The sequence below is a fragment of the Trachinotus anak genome, unplaced genomic scaffold, assembly GCF_046630095.1.
Source record: "Trachinotus anak isolate AG129_WGS33_773 ecotype Australia unplaced genomic scaffold, CSIRO_AGI_Tana_v1 ptg000025l, whole genome shotgun sequence".
NCBI lineage: Eukaryota > Metazoa > Chordata > Actinopteri > Carangiformes > Carangidae > Trachinotus > Trachinotus anak.
In genome coordinates, this window is record NW_027273876.1 from 6615490 (window position 1) to 6632395 (window position 16906).

General features: G+C 41.5%; 1 protein-coding gene across 3 annotated transcripts; it reads left to right on the plus strand.

Annotated features, from left to right (window-relative positions):
- Window positions 1-1685: 1685 nt before the first annotated feature.
- On the plus strand, window positions 1686-16436 carry ldb3b (LIM domain binding 3b). Of its 3 annotated transcripts, none has more exons than XM_071462761.1 (10): window positions 1686-1916; window positions 2158-2487; window positions 6259-6410; window positions 6850-6925; window positions 10947-10969; window positions 12572-12769; window positions 13162-13185; window positions 14502-14671; window positions 14823-14859; window positions 15748-16436. In XM_071462761.1, the coding sequence occupies exons 2-10, from the start codon at window positions 2392-2394 to the stop codon at window positions 15842-15844; spliced, it is 873 nt and encodes a 290-aa protein (XP_071318862.1). In that variant the 5' UTR covers window positions 1686-1916; window positions 2158-2391; the 3' UTR covers window positions 15845-16436. The 3 variants fall into 3 exon arrangements, with proteins under 3 accessions (XP_071318862.1, XP_071318861.1, XP_071318863.1); XM_071462760.1 differs by having other exon boundaries at window positions 1888-1990; XM_071462762.1 differs by lacking the exon at window positions 13162-13185 and having other exon boundaries at window positions 1888-1990.
- Window positions 16437-16906: the final 470 nt, after the last annotated feature.

Consider the following 16906-nt stretch of genomic DNA (forward strand, 5'->3'; position numbering starts at 1 on the left):
AAAGAGGGTCATCTGACATTCCCATTCATGAACATCTGCATTTTCTCTCACTCTCAAATTCAAATTTGCTTCAGTGACATGATTTTATTTTTTAATTTTTTTTTTTATTGTTTTACACAATTTACAATACATATAAAGTGGCAACGAACAAATAACACACAGTGCAGGGTGAGGCAAAAAGCCCAGATGGGCTTATTCATAGCCTCCACCTAAGTAATATTGAAAAAATACAGAAGTATAAGAATACAAAATGAGCATATAAGAAAATAACGTGACTACATCAAGATAATGAAAAACTAATAGATAATTGTAATTTATTATCACCAAAGCAGGTTGTAATCTAATGTAAGTACAAAAAAAAAAAAAAGTGGTGGAAGAAGTTTTCAGATCTTTTTATAAAGTAAAAGCAGTAATACTCCAATATAAACATACATATAAACTACTGCAATGAATATGTCACTCAAGTAAAAGTAAGTAATAACAAAAGTTACCTAAAGTATCAAAAGTAAAAGTACTCACCCCTTATGTTTATGTTACAATATTAGACATTATTAAATCACCATTACTGATGCAATAACGAACCTAATTCTAACTATGCAATGTGCAATTTTCCTGTGGTGCAGTAGAAGTAGAAAGTAGCATGAAGTCAAGAAAAGTACAAATACATCAGATTTGTGCCACAGAAAAATACAGCATAGACAATAATCAACAAAAACAAATTACTGACTGAATAAAATAACATATATACAGTATGTGATGAGATGAGTGATGTTGTAACAACAAATGAAATATAACGGCAGTGGTGAGAATGGTGACAAAGTAAACGTTGAATTTTGTTGTGGTCTGAGAGACTTTTATTTTGGTAAAAAAAAACAACTTGCTTCTGATGTGTTGCTGTCTTACTCTGCAGTAGCTACTTTCAGTCTCTTGTGTGAGGTTGTGCCACATTAGCGGGCCTGCCTGCTATTTGGTTGCCACCCTTAGCTTGTGTGTGTGTGTGTGTGTGTGTGTACATGTATATTTGTCTGTGAGCGTGAAGGGAAGATGAGACAAAGGGACATCAGTGATGTCTCTGCCGTGTAATCAAGCTCGTTCTCTGTCACACCGTTGCCAGAAAGTAATTTGCACAGAGTGTGTATGCTCATGTGAGTGTGTATTTGCTTGTGTGTGATTTTCTATGGTGAGAGAAATGGCAGTGATTGCATGATTCTGAGTAATTTATTGTTCCTGTGGAGAAACCTGGACAAAAAGACTCATGCTTCCATTCACAGCTCAGGGAAACGAGAACAGTGAATAAGCACACAAGCCTGTGACACAAAATAATTGCGTGTTAAGCATCACACTTCTGCACTTCTCAATTTCAAGGTGCATGAGTCATAACTGAGACATAAAAATATCTGGATGTTATTTTACAAAATGCAACAAGTCTACGTCTGTCACCAGCTGTTGAACAATGTCTGAATCCGTCTTCATTTAACTTTTAACAGCTGTGGTTCGCTGCCAATTGAATTACACACACATAAACACACACACACCAACACAAACACAAAGACTGGCGGCTCCATCAGCTCGGTGGGGGTGTTTCTAAGGAATCACCGCTGGGTAATTTGTTGTTTCCTTTCTCAAGCAGAGCGACAGAGGACTGCGAGACTGAAAAGTGAATGACATCAGTGATACGTGACATTATGGATAATAGGGTGTTAGCAGCATGAGCTGAGAGAGGGAGAGAGAGAGGGAGAGAGACAGAGAGAGAGAGAATGTGTGGCAGTAAGAGGGGTCTATATTAACGATGTGAGTCGGCAGTGAAGCATTCTGGGGCCTCGTGTTACAGGCCTTATAAGGGCCAGGGCCCCTGTGTCTCTGCTCGCCTCGGCTATTCTTAGGCTGTCTGTCGCTCACCCTCAGCAACCCTGCAGGCAAGAAACTCTTCTCCATTTTAATCCTGAGTTTAATGTTGATTTTTGAAAGTTTGCACCTTTTCTGATTTGAGGTTTGTTGAGTTTTTTTTTGGTGAAAGAGCTTGAGGAGGTCATTCAGCTGTGTCTCAGCTTGGCTCTGTGCTCTCTCTCTCTCTCTCTCTGTGTGTGTCTTTCTGCACACATGTGTATATGTGTGCACAAATGCATGCCTGTGTGTGTGTGTGTGTGTGTGTCACAGAGGTTCCACAGCACCTGACCCACCCTCCCACCACCACCACCCCAGGGTGTTTGTCCTGAGAGCTGGGAGCAGACGGGGAGAGACGGTATTGAAGCCAGGGCTGACGGAGGAGGTGCTGGCTGGGACAAAAGGATAGCAGGGGAGGACGGAGAACAAGGGCACGCCGAGCAGGAGGGGAAACCACACAGCCAGCGGGAGTTTGCTAGCAGGAGGAGTTCAGACGTTTAACCGAAGATGAGTACGTACACAGTGACTCTGAATGGCCCTGCTCCATGGGGCTTCAGACTACAGGGAGGAAAGGACTTCAACATGCCACTCACCATCTCCAGGGTAAGGACAGAGTCACCCTCACGGGCTCAGATGTGCTGTGACAAAAAACAAAAAACAAAAGCAACAAGTGGTGTGACATTGACAAGAGAGCTCACAAACAGTGGCAAAGTGATAATATGCTGGGAGAAAACAATGCAGCCGCCGTGTCACGTTTTTCATGAAATATGACAAAACAGTTTGAAACTGAAGATCTCCAGCTCTGACTGTGGTACACTGATGATCTGATTTTGTCAAACTGATCTACCCAAAGATAATAAAAACCAACATACACATGCACAATGATGTAAACACACAACTCATCCCTCTAACTTTAAAAAGCTTCACCTTCATGAACATTTTCCTGCTTGTAAATCAGAGCAAGCATCATTTTGGTGATTTGCAGGTCTCTCGAAAAAATGTTTTAGGCATCTAGGTTACATCTAACCACTGCAACAATTAAATGACTGTAAGTGAAACAGTTTTATTAACGGACCTCTACACTTAAACTACAGTCCCTCAGATAATTACATGTAACCTAGATGATGGAAAACTGTAATTTTTCCAAACCAAATTTGGCCCAGTTTCAACTGGAAATCACCTTTTCACCAGGTTTGACTTTGACAACGTGCTCTCTGCTTCATCAAGCTTGTGTCTATGCATGTGCATACGGTACATGTGTGTGATATGTGCGCGCAGGTGTGATTTGTAAGTGTGTGTGTGTGTGTGTGAGCAGTGGCTGTGCAGTAGCTGGTTATGTAATGTTGCTGTACATGATGATTGCATGGAGGCTCAGACGTAATCTCCAGAGAGATTTCTAGAATAGAGCGGCCGTGGAAAGACGGGAGTACCGCCACTGGAGTGGAGCTGCTGCTGCAATAATTCACTTTTACCAATCTTAATTTCTATGAATATTACACTTTGGGGAAAAAAACAAGTAAAATAGATACTTTGATTACTTTATGTACAAATTCAAATATCTCCTCTCTACCCCAAATGTCATAAACATCTAAAGTGACTAAAGTGGAATCATTTCTTTTTAGCTCAGCAGACTCAAGTCACCAGTTCAGAAGAGTGATTATTGATGTTCTTGAGACTGATGGTCTTTTAAAAACTAAAGTTAAAGACTTGTGACAGCAGACAAAAATATAATAACTCTGTTTTCTTATATGTGCCTTAAAACACCCTCGACCCTCAGTTTAAATATAGAATATATTCTTAAAATGAATAGAGTGTAAGAAAAGGGGGGAAATAAAGTGTCAGTCTGCAAATAACAACAGCAGATTAGTTTTAACTTTAGCAGATAGACAGGGTCTCTCCCCCTCTCTCTCTCCCTCTCTCTCTCTGTCTCTCTCTCTGGCAGGACTGCTGGTGTATTTACAGCATTTCCTTTAAATAGCATGGGAGGAGATGTGGATGGATGGAGAGAGGTGAGCGAGGAAGCTAATGGCAGCTTGTGTTACCTTCAGTAAGCTTTATTCCTCGCTTATGGTCAGTTTCAGCTTTCGGAGCTGCTCCTGAGTGGGCACCTTCGCTGTGGATGGATGATGGATGGATGGGTTGATAGATTCAGGAGATGAGAGAAAGGAGGGGAAAGAGGCACAGAGGCGGTGATGTTTACCTGAGCAGAACAGGGTGGATATTAGCTGTGCACCTCCAGCTCCTCATTCCTCAGTCCTGCCTGATGCTCAGCTGCTGATCAGCCTGTGTCATATTGATCCACAGCTCCAGATAGCTCTTACTTTATTGTCTCCTGATCCCAGTCTTAGGCAACTATAGGGGAAGTTTGATCCGAGTCTGGTATGATATTGTGTCACTGGATTTGTTGTTCATCCTGTGGCTGTGACGTCCTCCGGCAGGTTAACATAAAACACTGCAGCTTGACGTGACAGCTCGGGATGCTGTTACAGTTTGACGTAACACGACCGCAGTTTGGGTGTCAGACTACTTCTGCCAAGAACTAAGAAAGGACAGAGGAATGAAGACAGTGGATTCCTTACAGCTTGTTAGTCAAACTTAAATGATGGCCATGAAATGCGTGACAAAACAAACTGGTTTTCTCCTGTCAAGTGATTTTATGAGAATCAGTGAGGTTGTCATAGTTACAGTGAAGCAAAGCTGCTGAAGTACAGTAGCAGCCCTAATCCTAACTCTCTCAGTATGTGTTGTCCATGTGACTTGGGTCTATTTACATGCTCTCATGAGGCTGAGATATTTCTAAATGAATGAAAACAGCTCTCTGGCTTTTGATTGGCTATAGTCATGAGCTTGTGCATGTGCAAAAAACGAGTTGATTGACTATATTTCCTTTTTATAGACAGATCTAATGCATTTTGACACAATATAAAAACATGCAAGAAAGGTTTTTTTTAAAAAAGATAAATCTCCCTGCCCAACATTTATCTGTCCAATGTAGTGCTTCTGTTTTCATCTCCATCCTCTGTTTGTCATCTGGTACATTTGAAATATTTGATTCATATGAAAACATGCATGACGGAGGGGTCGGGCGATGTTATGTGTCCACATGTGTGTTTGATTACACAGAGGCAGCCATGCAGAAATCACTTTTCTCCGCCTGCTATCACCTTGCCTGTGTGCTGTAACTCTGCTTTCTACAAACACACACACACGCACACACACACACACACACACTGGTATAATGACTGGAATTGAAACGCTAAAGAAAGAAAGACATGCAAATAGCAAACAAAAGAGGGAGAAAGGCTGACAGGAGGAATGAGGACGTGAGTGATAGTCTGAAAAAAAAGATGGAGACAAAGCAGGGGGACTGTGGCTTGTAGAGAGGAGCACTATAATTAATGTAAACAGAAAAAAGATAAAACTGAGGAAGTCGTGAATGAATGTCAGCAGCAGGTGTGTTGGAGGGGTGTGTGTGTGTTGGGGTACGGCAGTGGGGGCTCAGCTGGGTCGATCACTGTGAAGCCTCAGGCATCAACAGCACTGCTTATTTTTAACTCTAACGAGTTGACTGTAAGCCTAGACCCAATACTGTATGCCCCAGGCCTCTGAGCTCAGTTAAAACCTCCTCTGTGTGTCGTTTAACCACTGAGGCACAGCCAGCAGAACAACTATTCAGCTGAAGGTCAATAATATATAGATGACTATAGAAAAGGAGTAAAACATGGAAGAAACTGCTTTCTAAAATTCTTTCTCAGTCCCTTTACTTCCCTGCCCCCATCCTGCTTTATCCTGTACTACGGGATCCTGATCATGTTCATTTCACATTATTAGAAATAAGATAATTCTGCCTTGTTTCTCCACATTTATCTCAGTCACAGCCTTATTTGCTGCTGTGGTGACTGATGAGACTGTCAGATAAAGCGTGGTTCCACTCTGTCGATCACCCTAACAGCAAAATTTGAATCCAGGCACTTTATGCGCAGATGGAATGGATTAGTTGGTTTTGCTTGATCAACCTTTCTCATCTCTACCTTTAAGCCTCATTTACTGAGCTGCTGCATTCGCAGCATAAATGCTACATGGACTGAGGCGCTGCATCACAGAGGAAATCCCGTCAGCTGAGCTGTAAAGCTGTTTTGACCTGGGCTTTAAGGCAAAAATGAACAGTCAAATGAACAGACTTAATGTTGATTTACATTTTAAATTTCTCCTGATACACACCAGAGCTCTTAGATTCTTAATTCCACACCCAGCGTGCACAAATTTTCACTCACCCTGCAACATATTTGTATCTTTTTCAGTTCAGCTTGTATGTTTCCTGAGGAATTTGTGTTAGTGGTCCTTGTGTCACCTGCTCTGTTGACCCCTCCATAGATAACTCCAGGCAGCAAGGCAGCGGGCGGCAGCCTGACCCAGGGCGACATTATCTCAGCCATTGATGGGGTTAACACTGATGGGATGACGCACCTGGAGGCCCAGAACAAGATCAAGACTGCCACCACCAAACTGTCACTCACCATGCAGAAGTAAACAACCAGCACACTTACACAAAAAAACACCCGTCCCCAAAAGGCTGTTGGATTAAATCAGTGCCTTAAAAATAGCCAAACATGCTGCTTCAGACATGTTTTAAGACACATAAAAATTCTCTGCAATTAATAATGATTTACATCTGATATATTTTTCCACAAAAAAAGTTTTATTAACTTTTAAAAAGCACATCTAGCCCTTCTCCCTCAGGGGAAAATCCACAATATTTTGTGTCAATATTTCAAAGTGTAATGCTGGATTCATTCTCAGTTAAATTACAGTCTACACTTGTGTAAGTTTCATTCTGGTCCATGATTGGCTCTGCAACTCGTTGTGATGTCATAAAATCATGTTTACAAACATGAGCTAAACTCAGAAATGCACCTAGAGACAGTTCATCTCAAAGGCTGTGATACTTTGTTGTCTAATCTACAGATCGAGACGTCCCGCACCAGTCCCCACAGCAACTCCAAGAATGGACTCACCCATGCCAGTCATCCCCCACCAGAAGGTATAAACACCCACAGTGTCTTCAAGTAAACACACACAAAGTATCACTTATCCATGCAACCATAAAATGTGTGTCTGCATACTTGTACATATTTGTATATATGTCTGTCATTCCTGTTTTGTACTCTTGTCCCATGTTTGTGAGAACATTGGTTCTTTAATGGCACCGTCAGGCAGTGTCCTGCTGCCCTCTAGTGTAAAATATTCACAGTGCAACTGCAGGGAGTCCTGTGCAGAGGTCAGAGGTCAGCAAACCACAAAAACAGACCACATGACAGGAAAATTAAGAGAAAATGAGCAGCTCCTTTAAGTGTCATTTCACTTTAAAGCTTTATATCTGTACATCAACCTCTTCCCTTCTTTTTAGGAAGTTAGAGAAGATGATAGAGGGGATCAGCCTGAAACATTTTGGAGACAAATTTCAAATGGAAATGTCAGTGTTCTATGAAATTTTTCCAGGATAAAAAGCCTTCCGAAAGGAATGACTTCCAAGTGCTTAAAAAAGATCCAGAGCTCCTCTTGACCCCGGTCAAGGCTCCTGCCTCCTCTGCAGCAGCTGCCGTATCTCCACCAGGTCAGCGGGGGCAGTACAATTCCCCCATCGGCCTCTACTCTCCAGAAACTCTCAAAGAAATGATGCTGATGCAAGGCAAGTTAGGAGAAGGGTCGGCAGCTGCCAGGGGAGTTTCATCGTTGGGGTAGGTTACCAAAAGGATATTTAACCTCCAGTTATGTAACACTGAGAGGCGATGATTTAACTCCTTCAGGGATCACCCCAAAAACCAACACACCCACAGGCTAATAAAGGAAAATGTAACATTCACCCTAGAGGAGTGGAATCACACCTTTGTTTAACCTCACATTAACAGGACCGTGATGAGAAAATCTACTCAGAACTTTCCACCGCTATCCCAGCATTCATTCCTCGCACACGCGGCACTATTTTGGGAGCGTACACACAAACATACCTGGCCTGTCTCCAGGTAACAGAATAGCAGGAGATCAGACTACAGGGTCATTTCATGATCTTTATTACAGGCAGATCTCAGATACTGAACTAAAGGTCGTGTGGCCTCAGCGCTGCATTCAAATGTTTTCTGATGCTGTCAAATTGGCCTGAGATTCAAGCGGTCAGTGGTTAGAGGACGATATGAATGAGCTTTTGGTTTCTTCAGTTCTTGTGAATGGGACAGACTCATGTATTATGAAGTAAAAATAAAACTGGGAAGAGGATGTTGCAAAAAGGAAATCTTTTTAAAGAGTTTAAACTCTTTTTGCTGTTTCAGCTCCCTAATTTTCTTTTTTGGGGCCTTTTATCTTGTAGCAAACATGTCGGCCCCCGTCCTCAGATGCTGATGGGAACATAAAGCCCAGAGCAGAGTACTTATTTCTGTGTTGCCTGGGGAAGCAGATACTTGCTCGTACAGATTTTTTTTTTTTTTGTGGGGTGAAACTGCTGTTGAGGTTACAGGAAGGTGAACATTTGTAACTACAGCTGAGTTAGCTTGAGGCAAAAGCAAACTTGTGAATAATATGAGGCCACGAGAAGACAAAGGTTCCAGCGCCCAAAGTATCATCTTCAAATGTTTTGTCAGACTAACTTTATAAAACCCATTTAGATTCAGTTTACTGTCATAAAATAGCAGGCAATATTTGCAAATAAAAAGCTGGACTGAGTGATTTTTTATTTTAGCATTTTGCTTATACTTTTTAACTTCCTTATCTGGATGTCTAAAAACACATCACATATATGTTTTATTTTTAAATAAGGCTCAGTAATTTCCTAAAACAGCTGGGCACTGTCATTTTTAGAAGATGCTTGTAAATAGAGTATTTGTTGGGGACTATTTTCAGCTGTGGATGAATACACATTTGGTGCTGTAGGGAGAGTGGCTCCAAATAAAGTACATAATGTAGGGTTACAGTCAGGTCACCTCACTGCCTGTCTTCCACTCTGTGGCAACAGTCTGCAACACTAGATAACGTTAGCTTAGGAGTCAGCTACGGTCAGCAATCAACCTACCACACAACACAGACCCCAACACAAACTCCAAGTAGGTGCAAAAAGCAACAAACAAAATAAAAAAGTTTGTAGTTGTGAAGGCCATCTGGCCAAATGGAAATTTTGATTCATGGAGGGACCTCATAACATAGTCTAACTATAGTCTTTCACAGCCAGACCTATCTCAACGCTTTGTTTGTTTAGCGCCATGTCAGCACAAATATAGTCTAAAATATAGTTTATAGTCAAACTATAACAGTGCAGCTTTAGTTACCTCATCTATCAACATGATGCCGGTCAGTCACATTCAGTCTCTGTCACGTTACTGTTTTGGCTGATGCTCAGGATGTTAGCTGGCGCCTATCTTCGGAGTGCCAGCACATGCGCGAGCAACAGGATGCTGACTGCAGTTCATTTAACGGCCACCGGTGTCGTCAATACCAAGGATTTTCTGAATGTTACTTATAAAACCTTTATGTTTCTGTTGAGGGAACTCTCCTCAGTCGGATGGCATGAGTGTGGGTGAAGTCATGAAATACTTGCCGAGGTTAGTTAAGGGTGTAATGTGCATGGCCTCTGACATATAACGTCCAGGTATCAGTCTCCACTAATGCGTTTCCCCTCTGGAGCGGAGCTGCTTTATACAGTAAGAGCCAGGGATAAGTCAGGTGTCAGGAAACGTGCTCCAGGCAGAGAGGACGATGACGGCAAGTACCATGCCAACGGCCCCACCTCACCGAGTACATGGAGCCTCCGATTCCTCTGGCACACACACGCAAACACTCACACACACACAGGAGAGAGCAGCTGTTGTACATGGTCATGGAATGTTCCGCTCCGATTACACACCATCATCCTGAATCCCCTGAATGCCTCTTTTCCAAACCTGAGATAAGACCCTAACCCCCCCGAGTCAGTAGGGAGATGTCTCACGTGTGAGGTGCCGCCGAGCACGTTCCACATCACCTACTGTATCCTGAACACATCTGTGTACTGTATAGAGAGCCAAAGCCATGACACCAGATACAGGTTAACTCAAAAGCTCCTGTTACTCAATGGTGCAATCATTCATTCATCAGTGCTCCTGAAAAAAGCTTGTTCCTGGACTTTACTTTCAGCATCCACTTCACCGATATTCGCACATAAAACTCATACTCATTATAATCTCTGCTGCCTCCAAAACAAATACTGAATAAACTATGTATTAATGATAAATCTCAATGGGATTTTGAATGAGGTTTTCTAGAACCTGGACGTTCCAGTTTCACTTTGGCTCTCTATTGATGAATCTGACGTCTGATTTATGTGTTGCACTCTCATGCACCGCCGCCACTGCTGCAGTGGGAGCGTGACACTGCACACATTTCCCTGAAAGAGAAAGCAGAGATGTTTGGGTTGTTCATGGTCAGCATTCGCCCCCTCTGACAGATGAAGCTGTGGACGTTATTTAGTCTTAAAGTGCTGGTTTGAAACCAACGTTAGGATACTGTGAGGTTAGGACGCCTCTGTTTGATGATTTCTGGTGATTTCTTTCCCTGTGATAAGAACAAATGGATGATTTAATAATAAGTTCATCAGGTTGCAGACAGTTTTTGTGGATCAAAAGGTGAAATCCTAAGAGTTACAAGTGTAATGGCAGCTTGTGTGCTTCTGCCTACAACCCGTATTCATGGCTGCAGTTCTGACATAGGTGGATCAGGTGGTTTGTGGAGTTGTGTATATTTGTGTCTGTTCTGTGCTAAATGTGTCTCTGCAGACCTCCCTGACCAACCCCTCCCCTCCATCCTGTGTCATGTGATTGAGACACTTCTGTCCTTGTCAGTCACTCCTGATGATGCAGGGGAAGCTGGGAAATATAGCGGCTATTCTTACCTGTACATGGGATTACAGGACTGCACTGTTATTTGGATAGTTTCCCACAAACACTCTGTGCCATTGTTATCACCAAAAGTACCGCTGGTGATTCATTACATTCTCTCCTTCTCTGTCTGTCTGTCCGTCCCTCTCTGGTGTGTTTCAGGTTATCGCAAACACAGCTGCAAAGTCAGTACCGACATGTTCCTCTGTGTTTAATGTGCATGAAGTATGAGAAAGGATTCGTTTTTAGAGATCTGTCGCTGGTGATTCTGGCGTGAAGTGAAGCTGAGTCCGACATGTTTTCATGTGTGTGAAGCCTCAGTGTAACTTTAACCGCATATTGAGTGTGCTGCTCATTTGTGTCTTCAGGTAACTGCAACAACAACTAAGACATGTTATTAACAGCACCTGAGCTCCTGAAGTGAAAAGTAAAAAAAACTACATTTACTCAAGTACTGTCCCTCAGTACAGTCTAAAGGTGCCACTACTTGACTTGAGTAAACTGTGTGAGACTTTCTGCTTTTCCTTCACAACATTTTTCTCATTCATGACATCGATAAAGATTTTACAAACATACTTAAATGAAATTATACTTAATAAAATTAAGCTAAAGAACCTAAGATTAAAGTATATGGAGCAGTTTGATTTTACCATAGACGGAGTAATATACATATTAACACAGTTTCATTATTATTAATTATAAATAATATTATTATTTTCAATACCTGAATATAATTAATGCTAATACTTTTTTCTAATGTTGAACTCTTCCTACACTAGATCCTTATATCTTTGCTGGTCCTCTTTAGCTTTCATATTCATTTTGTGAATATGAACCGGTGTATTACTGCTCATGCAATAAATGCATGGGCAGTCGTGTGTATCAGTAAAACGCTGTGTGTTTGTGTGTATGTGTGTGTCATTTGCATCATTTGAAAAAAAAAAATGCAGATAATCGTCTGTGCTGTGGTCCTGTCAGTTTGGCCTGGTGGTTGTTGTGATAAATTAGCATGTTTGGTTTTCATTGGACTGTTCTGTCAGATTTGTGGTTGTTTCCCTCTAGTCAAACTTTCTATATTATCATTAGTGACACAACAGAGTCGTTTGGCTGCAAGTCATGATGGATTAAACCTCTGTCCCAATTCCACATTACATATTAATGCAAAACAGTATACACTATGTACTGATATGTGAAGTTTTGGAGGGTTTTTTGAAAGTATACAACAACAAAGCATACAACAAAATACATATTGTTTCATTTACTTAAGTATCCCTCCTTCCAATAGAGGATGCCATTGTCAGTATTTCTGCCATTTTTTTATTTTTTTTAATCTAGATTTTTTTGTTTTCTATTCTTATTCTCATTGTTGTCGTGGAAATTAATCAGAATCCTTGAGGGGAAAAAGTAACTTTGAGTTGACTGATTTTTGACAGTTTTCCAATGTGAATATTTTCAGCCTCAAAAATGCTCAAAGTCTGGATGTAGTATGGAACTGGGACACAGGTATACTTTAGTGTGATGTGTATTTTCTCTGAGTAGGTGAATGTACTTAGAGTACACAAGGTCACAGTAAAAGTTAATATTGAGCGGTACAACAGCTCCCCCTGTCTGTCAGTTGCATTACTACATGCTGACCCAGTTTCCTCCCTTCACTGCTTTCTGTCGTTTCTCTCCTCTCAAATTCCTCTCTCCTTCCCTGTGTCTTAACCTCTCACTCCTTCACCCCTGCACCTGAAACCTCCTCTTCAACCCACTGACCTCTGACCCCTCCACCCCGACACTGACAGTGTGGAGTACACACCCAGCTTCAACCCCATAGCTCTGAAAGACTCAGCCCTGTCCACCCACAAGCCCATTGAGGTGAGGGGTCCGGGTGGAAAGGCCACCATCATTCACGCCCAGTACAACACGCCAATCAGCATGTACTCACAGGATGCTATCATGGACGCCATCGCAGGGCAGTCACAGGCCAAGGGACACGACAGGTGAGGTCGCACAATCAAACTAATCCCCTCTCCGGTCTCTTATGTGCTCTCCACACTCACGCACTTGACATCACATCACACTGATGAGACAGTTTTTGTAATTTGGGTGAATCGACCCTTAAGATATTCTGCCTGAGAAGCCCAAAGAAAAAGCAGCTTTTAAACGTGTAAGCACACCTTAAGCCTACGCTGCTACAACTCGGATGTCTACTGTACTGTACGTATGGCCGGGCTTTTCCCTGTTGTCTGTGTTCGTGCCACGTACTCCTCCCTTCCTTTCACCCACTTTCCTCTGCTCATTCCATCCACAACCAAACAACCAACCAACCAACCACACCTGTGCTGTCCTCCACCCATCCCTCCCCATCTTCCCTTCCTGGTTGCGACCCCAGTGAGGAGGCAGGCTCCCCCTTGGCGTAAGTACAGCAGCGCTCCTTTTCCATCCCGCCTCACCTCGTACATGTGTCTCCTTCGTCTCCCGACTTCCTAACAGCTTGTGCATTGCTCCATATGTCACATAAACTAATATCCAACTGAAAATGTTTCCAAGTTCCACAGCATCCATTTTTCTCTTTTAATGTGTTTATGTTTTTACATCTCTTCATGACGTGTTATGTGTCAAACCAAGGTGTTTGATGAATAAACTCACTAACCACAAGGCCATCACGGACTCAGTTATGTGTGTAGAAGTACTTAGAAGTACTTTGGTCAGAGTGTGAGAGTGCAAGTCGTGTTTGGGTCCTTTTTGAAGTCCACGTCTAAAGAAAAAGCAGCCAACAGCATCAAAGCCTGAGGAACCTGATGGGATTTCATGGCATGGGAATGTTCTGAGTATCAAATCACAGGTTTTCAAACAACTACTACCCGATCGGTATTGACTGACTTTTCTAACATTACTCATTAAAGAATGCTGAAAAAACACTATTCAGTTATGTTGCTGTGTAAACTCACTCCAGTATTTACTGCGTACTTTACACTGCAGACACCGCCAGAGTAAAACTATGGGATAACTGAAGTACAGTGAATATAAATACTCAACAAACAGACTCTAATGTATGCAGGAGAAGAAAAATGTAATAACTGCTCACAATTAAATAAAAAGTGAATTTAATTTTAGTTGATGAAATAATAAAAGTATTTTTGATAGGATTTGGTTTGTTGTGCAGTGTCGCACTTGACTGTTTCATCTTAACAACCTCTACAACTCTAATATAATAAAAGTAAAAGTTTTTCAAAAAGACAGCAATCTCAGGAACAGACTGCAACACCTTTACTTTCACCAATATTGTCTGATTTTGCTACACACAGAAATGTACGTAATTATAATAATTAGAGAAATGAATAAACATGTCGTGAAGTTAAATTGTCTGGGAGCAACTTAACACCTTAAATCTGCAACACTTCTGACCTCAGTGATGAAGTGATGTGTGGTCAGATATGCATCAGACTTGAAACTTGAAACTACTGCTGAAATGTTAGTACAGAAAAGTGTATATATATATATATATATATATATATATACATATATATATACACTTTATTTTTTATTTTCTTGCCATTTGAGACATAGAATGGATGTAAGAACCAAACATACCTAAATATATAATAATATATCTCCTGTCATTGTAGATGGTCATTTGATTCATGATGATCAGTATTTTTTTCATTTTGGGTCTTTGCACACAGGACATACTACACACTCAGAACTCTAACAGTACTCTCTACCCTGCAGTGGGGTTCTGCCTGTCAAGGACCCTGTGGTAGACTGTGCGTCTCCAGTGTACCAGGCAGTGATCAGGCCAGGAGAGGTAAACCAGGACATGTCTGAGTGGGCTCGCCGCGCTGCCAATCTGCAGTCCAAGAGCTTCAGAATGCTGGCCCACATCACTGGCACTGAATACCGTCAGTACACTCATTACTTTTTTTTCCCTTATGCCTTCCCTAATTTCTCTCTTGACCTTCTTGATAATCATCTCTGCTAATCCTCACTTCTTGTTCAGACTCAGTTATCATCTCATTAGTGAGTCCTTAACAAGTTTCTCTCTCCATACAGTGCAAGACCCAGATGAGGAAGCCCTGCAGAGGTCGAGGTAAGGAGGAGTTGTTACAGAGTCCTCACTTTTGCAGACAGTAGCACACTGGATAAATCAAGAATACTTGTTTGTGTTCCTTAAAGGAAGAGTCCCGCAGTTTGGGAAATATTTGCTCTGATACCACTCTCATGCCTGAACAGTATTGAACCCACAAGACTGTCCTCCCAGAAAAACAATGCCATAGGTCATTTGTGCAAGTGGCTTGTCACAACCCATAGTTACGTTTTATTGTTAAGTGACACCTAGTGGTCATTTGAGACAACATCAGTCTATCCAGCAAAAGCCCCCAAAACATCTCTATGTTCAAGAGACAAAGACCACTGGTGGCTGTAATAATTTAGACAAAGGAAGTCAGCTGACTTTGTTATATAGCAACAAAGGTCATGGAAGCAGGAGGTCAGGGTGGACAGATGGGTCAACTAAACATTGGACTTTAACACTGGAGACTGCTGTTTGTTTCCTGTTTCAAACTGATAGTCAGCATTCTTTCTTTTGACCATGACCATGATTTTTCTTTAAGCTTAACCACATGTTTACTGTGGAAACCATGATGATGCACTAAGCTTGACACACTACTTATTTTAACCTAAATCTAACTGTCCAAAGATAACAGATAACAGAATCTACCCACCAGCACCTTTACCATTACCATAAGATAAAGCTGGGATAGCTGTTTCTCCCATTTCCATTGATTATGCTACGATAACAAGCTGCTGGCCTTATATTTACTGTACACACAACAGTGGCATCAATCTTCATAGTGAACTCTCAGCAAGAAAGCAAATAACCATACTCCAAAATGATGAGCTATTCTTTTAAGAGTGAAATTAAAGAAGAAATATGTTACCTAATGTAAGAGACTTGTCCGTCCTTCCTCACTATCAGAGAGAAGTTTGAGTCAGAGATGAAAGGGCCTCGCTTTGCCAAGCTGAAGAACTGGCACCACGGACTGTCTGCACAGATCCTCAACATCCAGGAATAAAGAGGAACAGGAGGCAAAAAAAGAGAGAGAGAGACAGAGAGGAGGAGGACATCTAAAAGAGGACATGGACAAAAGCACAGGAGTTAACAGGAAGTGGGGATAAATTATGGAGGAAAAAAAGGAGCTGCAGCAGGAGGAGGAAACTCCTCAGCGATGTGAGATAGTGTTGTAGACTAGATTAGTAGAATGTGAGATACTAACTGTTAGTGTGAGAATGCTCTGTATTCATAAACTCAGTATTACCTGTCAAATGTATCTGTCTACTGCTAAGACCTGATGTTGCATTTGGGGGTTTCTTTCTTTGTTTCCTGTTTGTTTGGGGTCTGTCTCTCTAACATGAAAGAGAAGTTGTACAAAAAATAATAAGTATTCAAGTGAAAATGCAGAACTGATGTTTCTTTTATGTCCCCAGTGCATAAACCACATACACACACTTAGGAATTTTAACACTATCAGCATGCTTGTGAGAAGGCACACATGGACGAACACACACATAGAGATTTGTCTACATGCACATACACAATATGTAAAAAAAAAAAAATGCACTCAAAATGTACCGATATCAATGTGAATAAATGTTTTCTTAAAACTATAGAGCTGAGTGAACTGTTGCAAACCCACAAATGAAATGAACGTGTCACTCTCTATCTTGGAAATCAAAACTGGAGGCATGGTGTAGTGTCATGAACGATAGAGACGTTCCTCAACAAATGAGTCACATTTCCTGTCACTGCTAGTGCCACTGGGATACCAGAAGGGGTGTTTTGACTTTGCAAATCAGAGTGTCATTCAAAAAGCACATCTAATAGCTTTTGACAGGATAATATGATTGTATATTAGCTGGTGGCACCATGAGTAGCAACACAGTTATGGTTGCAGGATGGACACAGCCTCAAATACCCTGCATGAGGAGCTGAATATTACTGTTATTGCATTCTCAAAGTTTGGCAATGTGTAATATGTAACACAAAAGACAGACATTTTAGATGATGAAGCAGACTGGTCGGACATTCTACCTCTGAGAATTTGTTTCATCATCATCATGAACCTTTATTTATTTTC

Coding starts and splice junctions, on each gene's coding strand:
- ldb3b (XM_071462761.1), top strand. CDS start 2,392: ATGAGTACGTACACAGTGACTCTGAATGGCCCTGCTCCATGGGGCTTC. Junction 2,488..6,258: donor TGCCACTCACCATCTCCAGG/GTAAGGACAGAG, acceptor ACCCCTCCATAG/ATAACTCCAGGCAGCAAGGC. Junction 6,926..10,946: donor CAGTCATCCCCCACCAGAAG/GTATAAACACCC, acceptor GGTGTGTTTCAG/GTTATCGCAAACACAGCTGC.